The 13204-nt window shown below is 35.0% G+C and overlaps 1 protein-coding gene across 5 annotated transcripts; it reads left to right on the forward strand.

Annotated features, from left to right (window-relative positions):
* The first annotated feature begins 1701 nt into the window (after positions 1-1701).
* LOC132640892 (uncharacterized) lies at positions 1702-12557 on the forward strand. 5 transcript variants are annotated; one of them, XM_060357702.1, is made up of 10 exons: positions 1703-1972; positions 2700-2802; positions 4446-4585; positions 6891-7220; positions 8876-9114; positions 9195-9398; positions 10063-10149; positions 10236-10352; positions 10458-10854; positions 12314-12557. In XM_060357702.1, the coding sequence occupies exons 4-10, from the start codon at positions 6920-6922 to the stop codon at positions 12364-12366; spliced, it is 1398 nt and encodes a 465-aa protein (XP_060213685.1). In that variant the 5' UTR covers positions 1703-1972; positions 2700-2802; positions 4446-4585; positions 6891-6919; the 3' UTR covers positions 12367-12557. The 5 variants fall into 5 exon arrangements, with proteins under 5 accessions (XP_060213687.1, XP_060213685.1, XP_060213686.1 ...); XM_060357703.1 differs by having other exon boundaries at positions 2719-2802; XM_060357704.1 differs by lacking the exon at positions 2700-2802 and having other exon boundaries at positions 1702-1972; positions 10458-10842.
* The last annotated feature ends 647 nt before the right edge of the window (positions 12558-13204 follow it).

Here is a 13204-nt window from a genome sequence, read left to right on the forward strand (position 1 = left end):
GTCGCCATAGACTACTTCACCAAGTGGGTGGGAGCAACATCTTGTTCATTAGTAACAAAGAAAGTGATCACAGATTTTGTGCGCAACAACATCATATGCCGATTTGGTATCCCAGAATCAATCATAACAGACAATGGGGCTAATTTGAATAGCCACTTGATAAAAAACATGTCTGCGCAATTTCGAATCACTCATCGGAATTCAACCGCATACCGGACACAAATGAATGGAGCTGTGGAAGCCGCCAACAAAAACACCAAGAAAATCCTTAGAAAGATGATTGATAGCTACAAAGACTGGCATGAACAACTGCCATATGCATTACTGGGATATCGCACTACTTCCAGAACTTCAACTGGGGCCACTCCGTACCTATTGGTGTATGGCACTGAAGCAGTAATACCAGCCGACGTAGAAATCCTTTCACTTCGAATAATACAAGAAGCTGAGTTGGACGATGTGGAATGGATCCGCAAGAGGTATAAGCAACTTGCTTTGATAGCTTAAAAGTGAATGATTGTTGTTTATCATAGTAAATTGTACCAATAAAGAATGGCGTAGGCTTTTAACAAACATGTGAGAAGCAGGGTTTTTCAAATCGGGCAATTGGTGCTCAAACGAATACTCTAATCAAGAAGAATACAAAGGAAAGTTCGCACCAAATTGGCAAGGCCCCTATATGGTGCGAAAATGTCACACCCTAATCTCCCTAGGGTGTGATGGGCACCCGGCCCTTACTTAGGGCCGAGCGAACCCTCTGACCCTTAACACACACATAATCTTTTTGGACTTTTAAATCAAACCAGGATGAAATACATAGTACAGCTTTCAGAAATATTCTCTTTCGTTATTCTCAAATCAAACAAAATTCGTAATCATATGGAATTTATCACATAACACAGAATGACACATCGGCTGATGGAGCCGCTTAGAAAACTGACATTCTATACCCACGACTCTGTCTGTAAAGTCTCTAACATTAATCAGAAATCATAGCACATATATTCTGACTCGGCAGCACTCCAGGAGCAAGTGGAGCTTGCCAACGCCGCTGGAACATCTTCTATATTGGCTTCTACTCATCTGGGTGTACCTGCGCGGCATGAAACGCAGCCCCCGAAGAAAGGGGGTCAGTACGGAAAATGTACTGAGCATGTAAGGTAATAATCATAGTAAAAGAGAATCATAGCTGAAACAGAGGTTTACCAGAATCAAGTATGAACTTTTAAACATCAAAGCACTTGTCTTTTCAAATGAAAATCATGTATACCATCATCGTATATCATATATCATATAACGTGCCCCGACCCTCTAGTGAGAGACGCGGTGAGTAAATTCATGTATGTCATTACCATATATCCACTGCCAGAAATTGATCCTATGGCAACGGAATGTTTAGCAACAGTTTTTGAACCGTTGCTGTAGAGCATCTATTGCAACGGTTCAACCCGTTGCCAAAAAGTTTTGGGATACCGTATATGGTTTAATAATTAAACCGTTGCCACTTTACAAAACCGTCGCCATAGATTTATCTATTGCAACACAGTTATTAACCGTTGCTGTTAATGTTAGCTGTGTCAACTATTAAATGAAATATTTTATCTATTGGAACGGTTTTAATTCCTTCCACCCTTAATTTCCCCGCTCTATTTTTTCCTTAAAACGCCAAAATCATTTCTTTTATTTTATTTTTACATTTATTTCTTAAATCATATATCTTCTCTCTTCATTTACCTCTTAAATCATATATCAAATACACTGTAAATCAATGAACGATTGTCAAAAAAAAAAAAAAAACCCTGATTTTGCTTCTCATCTTCTGCATCAGAACTCCTCTTCTTGGATGAACTAAACCCTTGGCATCTCATCTTCTCTGTTAATTTCTAGGGTTGAAGCTGCTAAATGGTTTGAAGAAGTGGTTGTTTGAGTAATCTAAGAAGACATATTTGAGACATCATTAGCTGAAGAAATTGTAAGTTCTTTGCTGATTATTTTTGGATTTCTTCTTTAATATCTTATTTTTTTCTTTAATCCGTGAGGTGTGGGTAGTGTATTTGATATAAGCTATTGTGATATCAGCAAACAATTAAATCGGGTCCTTTATCGAAGTGGGTTTGAAATAATTTTAAGCTTTTTGGTTGGGTCTTTGCTTTGCTTGGTTCTACAATATCACTTTTCTTCCCTATTGTGGTTGTCAAACGACAAATCTGAGATTTTCCTTTTTCCTTTTACTTTCTCTGCAATTTCACTCTTGCTGGGTGCATTTTATAGTGGTGATTTTATATAGTATCGTGAAATTGTTTTCTGTGGACCTAATGTTGGATCTAAACTTGTTTCTTGTTGTAATTTTGTGTATAACTTTAATCGACCATATCTTGAGTGACTAAAAATTACCATGGAAGTGGCTATAAAGTATAGAAAGTTTATCTTTTTCTCAACATGGTGTTTTTGAATGCCTGAAAAGATATAGTTAAAAAGCCAGATTATTGCTGCTCTGCTTCGTAAATGTAGTTACAGAGGAAAATTTTGTTGGTTTTAGTTTGTAGAATAATGTATTTTTGGAAGAATATTCATGTGATTAAATTCAAAGGAGAAGGCATTAAGTCAAATAGTAAATGAAGAAATCTCTTTAGGTTCATATAGCGTATTTTATTGCTATTCTAGATCCTAACAGGAAAAAGAAAGTTTTTTCTTTAAAGGTTTTGATTGTTCTCCCAGAATCCCAAGTGTTCTTCTACGACACTTTGTCACTTCGTAGAAGACTGGTTCGACATCGCTGAGCCCGTGAATAGCTAGTGTGAGGTAGGGGCTTTTGATTTCTTCATGTCCCTTCATGTTCTTCTTTTTTATTAAAATTGTGATTTTGGTTTGTTCAAATTATTGAGTTTTTGTATCAATATTTTTACAATATCTGGTTGCTTATTTTCATGTTATATCATTTAAAGAAGATAATAAATGGATGGAACTACTTCAATTTAGTTTCACACAGAAAGTTTAAATTTTTAGCCCTTTTGTTGGAATTTTATGCTTCATAACTTCTATATTTTTTTTGTGCTGTTTAAGCCCTTTTTGGTATCTTGGTAATAGGGTTTCTTTATTGGGTTTTGTCCAGGTTAGGCTAAGTGGGTGGGCAGATGATTTGTTGTTTCCACACAAAATTTTAAATTTTTCGCTTTTTTGAATGAATTTGGTGAACGTGGTTGTCAGCTTTTATGGAAAAGTTGAAGTTTTTGTTAATAGAAATATTTGCCCAATTAAGGTGAAGACATCAGCTGAATTGATGCTAATTTTGGAAGTTCTGTATGAAAATGCGATAACAAAGTATTGATAGAGTGCTACTGTCCTGTTGTAATCTGTGGCTGGGTTTTACTTCTTCCGAAATGTTATGGTACATATTTGCTTACACCCTCCCCCTTGGGGTTTTGAGGCTTAATCTATTCTGAAGTTCGAAGCAAAGAAAGGGAATATGATTTATGACATGCCACATTAGAATACTTTTGTAAATATTGGAATGTGTTTTTTTGGGGGGTGAGGGGGTGCAACTAGTGTAAGACAACATGAAGCTAAATGACTTAGGGATCGGGATCGCATAACAATTTCTTTTATCTATAACTGTCAATACCGACTGCTTTAATGTAAAAAAAAACTGACAACTACTGTTTATCCATAGTAGAGAATCTGTCAAAAATGAATTGAACTAAACACTGACTTATGCATTCTTGATTAGAGTAATGGGTGGATGGGTAAAAAAAATATTACTTCTCTAGCTCCAAATTGGGATTAATCTTCACAAATCCAAGAGTAGAAAATAAAAAGGCTAAGAACATTATGGAGATGACAGAGGTTCTAATCTTGGTTCCAGTTTGAGTTTTCTGTTTAGTATGCTCGCATCACCTTAATTGAATGCTGATGATTTTTCTAAGTACATAATTGTTCACAAGAAAGTTGTAGGAGCACAAGTCATTTATATAAGTAGGCGTGTGGACATGAACTTGAAATCATTATTTAAAATTATTGATTTGGTTGAAGGTTCATTTGAAGCTGAAATTGTGTTTGGTCATAATTTTTGCAAACAAAGAATTGAAATCAAATTGCACGTTTCCTCATAACCATGAAAACCCACAATTTATAAAAACCATCAAAGCTTTCCCCAACTTTTATGCAATCTTACCAAATGAGCAAACCTACCTAAATTAACGATTAACAAAGGATTCCTTGCAGTGGCACCAACTGATTTTTGGGTGTGTTTTATGGAAGGGGGAAAGTGAGTTGGCAAAGTAGGAGTTGGTCATCAATCATCATCTGTGATTGCGATGACATGATATTGTTCAGTAACTTTGCTTTAGTCTTTTCCAAGGATGCCCATATTAATGTGCTATATTCCACGTACCATAGCAGCATTGTAATGTAACCTTTACTGATAGTATTTGTGTTCATGTATCCAGTCCCAAGGAATTTCATATTATCGGAAGAACTTGAAAGAGGAGAAAAGGGAATAGGGGATGGAGCTGTTAGCTACGGGATGGACGATGCAAATGATGTGTACATGCAGTCATGGACAGGAACTATAATTGGTCCTCTTAATGTAAGCTTTCTTTCTCAGCTCTTTCACCTTAATGCTTGTAATTCTTTTTCTGTGTTCTTGAATAGCTTGATCATGTTTTCTTGAGGCTCTATTTGAATCCAAGGGATTTGATATCTATATATTTGCACATAGAAATCATATTTTGGATGTATAAATTAATGAGTTGCGACTCTCATGTTGACATCTAAAGTGTTGTTAATCAATTTCAAAGGATTTCAAATTTTGTCAATTTAGATGTCTTTGAAATCTTACTTACAATTGTAGGACTAACAAAGTAAATATATAAAGCTGATTTCTTTTCTATTAAACAAATATGACATCAACAGTAGGAGTTTTCACATTATGAATTCACATCCATCAATTGAAATGGTACCTAAAGTTAACTGGATTCCAGTTTTGAGATTTGTTGATATTTCTTGCTTATTTAATAACATTCGAGCTCTGTACTACCGTGACTGTAATTAGGCCTCATGGTACTTTTTCGCTGTTAATGGTAATGTGTCTTTCAATTTCGTTCTCGATCAGTTAACTTTAGTGACTATAAGATCACACTTCGAATATTTTATATACTCGATGTTGCATTTACTGTTGAGACGCCTTTTGGTTGGAATCCTAAAGATAACACTAAGATATTGTTGAGACTTGAGAAAAAGGAGACTTGGGACTGATTATGCCTTATCCATATGCTAATTTATTGGTGAAACTTTATCTTGGATTAGAAAAGAGCAACTACAAGTCCATCCATTTTGAACAGGATTCTGGCAGCAATAGAAAAAAAAGAAGAAGAATAAGATGCTTAAGCTTGGTGAGCGGAGTTACTTGTTACATGTGCTGGTGGGAGGTGGTAGCCGGTGGAATGGTCGAGGTGTGTGGAAGCTAGCTCAGATACCACCGTTAATAACCAAAACAAAGATGAGGAGAAGAAGAAGGTAAGAAATGTGAGGAAGAATAAAGAGGTGAAGAGATAGAAGGAATTCCCACTTATGGGAGTCCCCAAGGTCTGTTTTAGATATTAGAGGGGGCTGAAACAAGGGGACCCTTTATCTCCTTATTCTTTTATTCTGGTGATAGAGATTCTCATCAATATTTTAAGGAAGACTGAAAACTTAGGATGGATTTAGGGTCTTGATATTGGTAGTAACAGGGGGAAGATGGCGATGCTTTCAGACATTATATATGCTGATGATACCATTAGCCAGTGCGAGACAGAGAAAGAACAGATTCGTATCGCAGAGGGGTCCTTTTAATTTTTGAAGCTCTCACTAGGTTGAAGATAAACATGGCAAAATAGTGAAATGTGGGAGCTTTACTGTTTTCGAATAGCTAAATCATGGTTATTACTGATTTCCTGAAGTTAATGCTAATGTCTAAAGTTGGAGTGTTCCAATTTAGGAGATACTATGATTTTCTTGTTTGGCCATGGAAGTTTGGCTTTGAATTATTCTCCGTTCATAATTGTGCTATTTCCATTTCACAACAGTTACTTGTCTTTATGTTTCTTTCTCTAGATTATGTGAATGTATTGTGCTGACACTCCATGCAAAAGTCATGTATCCATATTCCACATGAAAAACAACAACCATTTGAATCCTGCACAATTAAAAAACCAGTAAAACTCGTCACACTGTTAATCTGCAGACTACAGTTGTTTATTTTTGTGCCAACTCTGTACTCTATATCATTTCCTGAATTTGTGTATCTTGTTGCAAAGTTTTTCCCTTCAATCAGTACTTCACCTGCAAAGAAGAAAACCAACTTAATAATAACAGCTACCCTCCTACTCTCCTCCCAAAGAATTTGAGTATGGAGATTGCAATGGATCACTGCATTTCACTGTATCTTTTCATCATAAGCTGCTGCAAATAGCAGACTCTCATTTAGCCAGATTAAGTAGCCTAGTGCAGCATCTAAGTGTTTCAATCCTCTAAATTTCCAATCTGCATGATTTCCATTTAAGACCAATTTAAGGTTTAATTTTTTGCTTATCTGTTTCAGTTTTTTTTTGTAATTTTGTAAACTGCTAAACTCAATAATTTGTGTGGTCGATAGGAACTTGTAAATATCATTACTTTTAAATAAGAAGTTGCTTATTTGAGCTGGGCTTTGTGAAGTTAACTAGTGGACTGGTAGGCTTAAATGCTGCTATATTACAGTTGCAACAAGAATAATAAGTTCATTTAGCTATTTTTTTTTAAGGCCTGAGTGTTGCTATAACAAAATGGTTAGCTATAATGGTTAAGAACTCAAACTTCATTCCACCTGGATCAGTTGCATCTTTTCTAAGCCAAAGGGTTTTGAATCACAGGCACAAGCCAAACTCAAAATACATTTCAGATGTTCATGTTACAAAGTCAAATGAAAAGCATTACAAGCACAAGCAGAACTCAAACTACATTCCAGCTGGATCTGAAGTGGAACAAGTGCAGCAAGTGTGTCCCGATTCTATCTGTCCTGCAGCACAAACAGTACATGAGCAAGTCTTGTTGGATTCCACCACTGCTGAATCAGGAGAAGCACAAGAACAAGTGCAACAAACCTCACAACTTTCCAGCATTCCTGCATTACATGCAGTTAATGAACAAATCCAACAAGATCCATATGATTCTACTAATCTTGAAGCAAATGACCAATCTCGGTAAAGAGGCAAGATTTTACAAATTTATACTACATGCACTTGAAATTAGAATTAGTCTTTAGCTTATAAAATCTAATAGTTGTTCGCTAACTTTCATTTTAGCAGTGTGATTGTTCCAAATTTTGTTTACTGGTGATTTTTCTGCTTACTTTTCAATTTTAAGCAGTTCCATCTCTACATTTCAGTAATACTTTCAAACTACGCCGCTGACATCGATTTTGATGGTAGCAAATGCTCGCTAACTTTGATTTTAGCAGTGTGATTACTGTTCAACTTTTTGACTGGAATTTTCCTTTGTTACTGTGGATTTTGTTGCTTATTTTCCAGTTTGAAGTAGTTTAATCTGTACATTTCGGGAATACTCTTGAACTACTTCGTTTTTTCTTAGTTTTCAGAGTTGAAGTACTTTTAAGTTTGGATTTAATTGATTTTTCTAATTTTTGTGGAATTTCCTTTGTTACTGGCTTATTTTTCAGTTATAAGCAGTTCGATCTCTACATTTCGAGAATACTCTCAAACTACGTCGTTTTTCTCAGTTTTTTATAGTAGAAAATGTTGCTAACTTTAATTTTAGTAATTTTTTCAGTTTCAAACACTTCGATCTGTGTATTTCGAAAATTTCTTATGTGATAGCTATGAGTAGGATTAAGTAAAGTTTCCTTTTGTTTTTCACAAGTTTGGTGCTCATATATATATATATATATATATATATATATATATATATATTTTATTTTATTTTTCCAATTTTGAATCATCTTTAAGTTAAGTATTTCCACTGTTTTTTCCCTTTGTATGTTGAGATTGAGATCTGAAGTTGAACTGGCAGTTGAGTACTGAATGTTCTCGGCGTTTTGTGTCGATCTAAATTGTTTTTGTCTGTTATGTTAATTGGTTTATTGTTTATTGACTTTATTCTGTAACTTGGCATAGCTTACTGACATAGTGAAGACTAGGCACAATTTACTTGGGATGTTTATTTAGAGCTTGTATGATACTATTTCTTTTCATGATCGCCCTCAATGTTCGTTTTCATTTCTTTCCACTGTTACATGATCCTGGAAGCTGCAAAATTTTCTTTTTTTGTTTTCTCCTTTTCCCGATCCTGTTAATAAAAGGTAATTACACTTAGAAAAGGGACCAAAAATGCATTAGGATGGTCAGGCAGCAGGTTTTGTAAATGTTTAATCATTTCTTCGAAGCCTCTTTTTTCCTTTATTTGTCAGTCTAAGAATATCAGGCAGCATAGATAATGCTATCATCTTTTTTCTTGACTTGGCTGGCCTTAGTGTGTTTGACAGATTTGTTTTTTTTCTTGTCTTTGTTATTAAAATGCTACTGAAACTTCTCCAAGTTATATAAACTGCAGACACTGCTTTTGGCTGCTGCCCTTCATATTTCAATATAGCTAGGAACATACTTTTCTGCATTCCAGTTGTCTGGCATCTTTCCTTTGGAGCATTTTGGTCCTTTATTTAAAACAATATTATCTGTTCAATCTATTATCCACTGACAGGGGACTCATCTTAGAATTAATTTTTATCTTACTAAAAACAGTTCATGAGCAAGCAGGCTCATGTTCTAAAATTACCATATTTGAAATAGGTCTGGACAAATTTTCTGCATGACTATAAACTGTTTGGTTCATATTATTACAGGCCCTTCCACTCAGAAAAGAAAAAGAGGTGGAACACAAATGCAAAGTGTACATGGACGGAGTGAGCGCAAACTGATCGTGCTAAATGAGTTGCACCAACCCATTGGTCCTACTGAAGCAATTATTAAAGAGTTGGGTAGCTTCCTCGGCACATTAGCAAGGAATGGGACCTTTTGTCCTCTTAATGTGTTTAAATGGAAGAAATTGAAGACACATGATGATATGTGGAACTATACCTTGGTTTGAATTTCTCAATGTTCCATTTCTTACTTGAAACTATTTCATATTTTTTGCACTAACCCAATTGCATCAAATTGTAGGAGAAATATGACATTCCTAAAGTAGCAAAAGAATGGACTTTGCGAACAATTCAACTTGCTTGGAGAAAGTATAAGAATGGGTTGAAGAAGAAACACTACTATCGCTACGCCAATGACGAACTTCGAATGGCAAAAAGGCCTAAAGAAGTTTCAGAATCTCAATTTAAGGCTCTCCTCGAATATTGGAACTCCGATGCGGCTCAAGTAAGATATAAATCATAGACAACTTTCATTTCTTTAAATTAGTGCCTTATTCAAAAGAAAAAGATATCTGATTTTTTTTTTTTTGTATCAAATTCCCAAAGTTAGCACTAACTCATATCCTAGCTCAGTACCAACACTAATCAATTGTATTAGTCCATTTCCAAAAAGAATAGGATATGATGCACCATGTCTAATATGAACAAACTTGTACCAAATCCTTTCTCAAATGATCAGTGGTACAAATATATTTCAAACTTCCTGATTTTCTGATGTTTTTATCCTTCCATGCTAGAACCAAACCTGTAAAAAAGAAACTAGTGTTAGTGAAAAACATTATCAACATAGCCTCTTCCTATAGGATTTGAGTATGATGATGAAGTCTTCTTTTCAACCCATCACCAAAAACCAACTTCAAAACCAGCACCAGGCTTGTTTTCCTTCTCCACATATCACATTTTCTCAACAAAACACTGCTGCAAATTCCAGTACTTATGCATATCACAGTAGCTGAAAATCCCTTATCATCTCCTATATACATTTAATGGTACAAACAACATGTCTTCCCAATAACTAGCAACCAGCAGCATCCTCCAGATATCTGATTTATGCCCTTCATCTATATATTTTTTGGCTTCTATTATTTCACTAACTCATATTTTTGCAGGACATGTCCAGAAAAAATACAGAGAATCGAAAAAAGTTGAGGTATCCACACACTGTTGGCAAAACAAGTTTTGCTATAATCCGTGAGGTTTGGTGTTTTCTTGTATTGTTCATTTACTATGAACTTGTTGACTTTACTTGGGAAGATTTTTATTCTATCTTTTATCTAACTAGAAAAAAAAAAAGGAAAATCCTGAAGCTTTGTCAAGTAAGGAGTTTTTTGTGGCTACTAGAAGAAGGAAACTAGGCCGAGTATACAAGGACTCATACGAAGATACGACTAGCAAAATAGTACGAAATTTTCTATTTAAAGATTTATCGATATCATTTGCTTGTTCTTAATTATTGGATTAGTTTCATTTACTTGAACTCTCTTCTCTTCAATCTGATTTGTAGGCTGAAATGGAGAGAATAGAAACTCAAGAGAGTGAAGATGGCAGTCAATCAGTTGACGCATATGTATCAGTAATGGGACCTGATCATCCAGGTCGAGTAAGATTGTATGGACGTGGGGTTACCAAGACTCTCTTGAAACAGAAAACAGCAGATTCTGGACCCTCTTCAAATGTTACTGATGATATAGAGAAAACAATGGAGGAGATAGAAGAGAGGATGCAACAAAGAATTCAGGAAAAATTCAACGCTCAAAAGGATACCATGGAAAAAGATATTACAATGAAAGTCATTGCAAAAATTCAGCAGCTAAATCCAGAATTCCAACTTGATCCTAATATGTCAAGGTTCAGTGTTCGTTCGCCAAGAGAAGCTTCTTCTGCACCTGGTAACAATCAAGGTCAAACTTATTCTGATTTGTTTCATCTTCTCATCCTTCTTATTCTCTATGTTAAATATCTCTCTTTCTTGCCTAAACTTAGTCAAATCTTATGCTTGCTTGTTTTTTTAATTTTCTTATGCTAGCTGATTTTTTCTTGCTGACATTACTGAAAAGTAGACTTCTTCCTGAAAAGAAAAAGGAATCAAAGTTTGCTTGCATGCTTATTTCTATTTCTCTATATATCTTTTACTGGTCACATTTTTCTTGTTCAATCCATGAGTTTGTATGTGTTTGGATTGTTGAAAGGAAAACTGAAAAAGGGTAACAAATGCCTTGTGATTTCATTCCAGTCTTGTAGCGAAATAATTTATCATGTGATGTTGTTTCTGTCTAGGCTTAGCATTCTTAGTTATGCTCTAATTATCCGAATGAATTGCACAAAGAATGTCTATAGCTGCAGGAGTTAGATACTTAAAGTTTTTGATATATTTTGCTCTAGCTATGTGGTAAGAGGGTGGAGGAGGAAGCAACATATTATTTCTTGTTTTCGAATTTTGAATGTAGACTCTACTGGTCTCTTTTGGTTGTAACTATTACATCAACAATTTCTCTACTTAGTCTTGCTCCAAGAGTGCAGAAACTAGATGCATATTGGTGAACCTTTAAAGCTGAGTGTAACCTAGATTAAAATTGCAAACACTTTGAATTGAAAATTGGTACTAACTTCTCGTTCAAAGATAATGTTGGATTACCGAGTTCTGATTAAAAGAGGTGTCATTGTCCATTTTATTCTATTCTCTTGTGATGAGTTGGGATTAAATCATATATCATATTTAGGGTCCTGGAGTTTTATACCTTCCTATAAACCAATACACACTTAGTTGTAAGTAATATTCGTACAAGTCTTCCCAACTTTCTATTTCCTTTTATCATGGTCTCTGATAATTGATAATTGTCTCATTAGTTCTGCTTAGTTGTGGTCTTTTCCCACTGATGTTTAATGTTTCTCCAACACATCTACATTTACTATTGGTTGGTTGACCTCTTTCTTGTAGCATGATATGATATGAGGGAATTCCACATCCAGTCAAGGGTAGTTCTCCTCAACGAGTTACACAGCTTCTTCTGTTCCATTGATTGGTCTTGTTTGTCTATTTGAAGCTAACTTGCATTATCTTTTCCTTATTTGAAGGAAATGGACATCTTGGTGTCATCATATAGTTAACGCTATAAACTGTTTTAAATGTTGACATTGCTTGCTCCATTTTGTCAAAGTCACTAAGGTCTTGGGTTCAAAATCCCACCTTCCCATACAAATATTTAAAACATGGGGCTTAAGGGAAAAAAAAAAAGGAAAAAAATAACAGATCTTTTATCTTTGTAGTTTAAAATTGGTATCTGTTTATAATAAGTTTTATCTTTGTATTATGTGCACGTGCATTTGAAGGGCAGTGACATTATTTATTCTCTTTTGTAGGTGTCGAAAATGAAGAAAGGGAAGGAGACAGTGAAGACATTGATCTTACTTGAGAAGATCTTTTATGAAGATTTCTACATGTTCTAAGAATCTTTTTGCTATCGAACATTTTGAAACTTATCCTAAATCTTGAAATGTAAAACTTAATTATGCATTTTGGGTTGAACATTTTGCTTTTACGGGTATATATGTTGGATTAGGAATGTTGGATATTTTGGATTATGAAAAATTGTGTTTTCTGGTTTATGTAATTTGTAATGTATTTTATTTATATATATATATATATATATATATATATATATATATATATATATATATAAATATATCAATTTATAACCAGGGCTATTATTTCAGATAAACCATTCCAATAGGTTGTTCCAAATAATTGCACTGGATTTTTGTACAAACAAAAAACCCGTTGCAATAGACAAAAACTGTTGCAATAAAGTAAAAGGCTGTTGCAATAACCTCTACGAAACCGTTGCAATAGCCTCAAAAGGTCGTTGCTTAAAGGTCTATGGGGACGGTTGGACACCGTTCCATATAAACACAAAAACGCGTTGCATCAGAAAGAGGGACAACCGTTGCTGTAGATAATGCTATCGCAACGGGTTTCGCCAACCGTTGCAAAAACCGTTGCCATAGATATATGGGCACGCGAACAGATGGAACGCACGTTAAACCGTTGCTATAGATATATAGCAACGGTTCTTACGTCTATAGCAACGGTTTTCTCGGCGTTGCCATAAGCCTATTTTCCAGTAGTGATCATATATGCATATAACGTGCCCCGGCCCTCCATTGAGGGACGCGGTGAATGAAATCATGTATGTCAATGTCATGTATCATATATGCATGTAATGTGCCCCGGCCCTCTATTGAGGGACGTGG

Source organism: Lycium barbarum, chromosome 5 (assembly GCF_019175385.1).
Source record: "Lycium barbarum isolate Lr01 chromosome 5, ASM1917538v2, whole genome shotgun sequence".
Lineage (NCBI taxonomy): Eukaryota > Viridiplantae > Streptophyta > Magnoliopsida > Solanales > Solanaceae > Lycium > Lycium barbarum.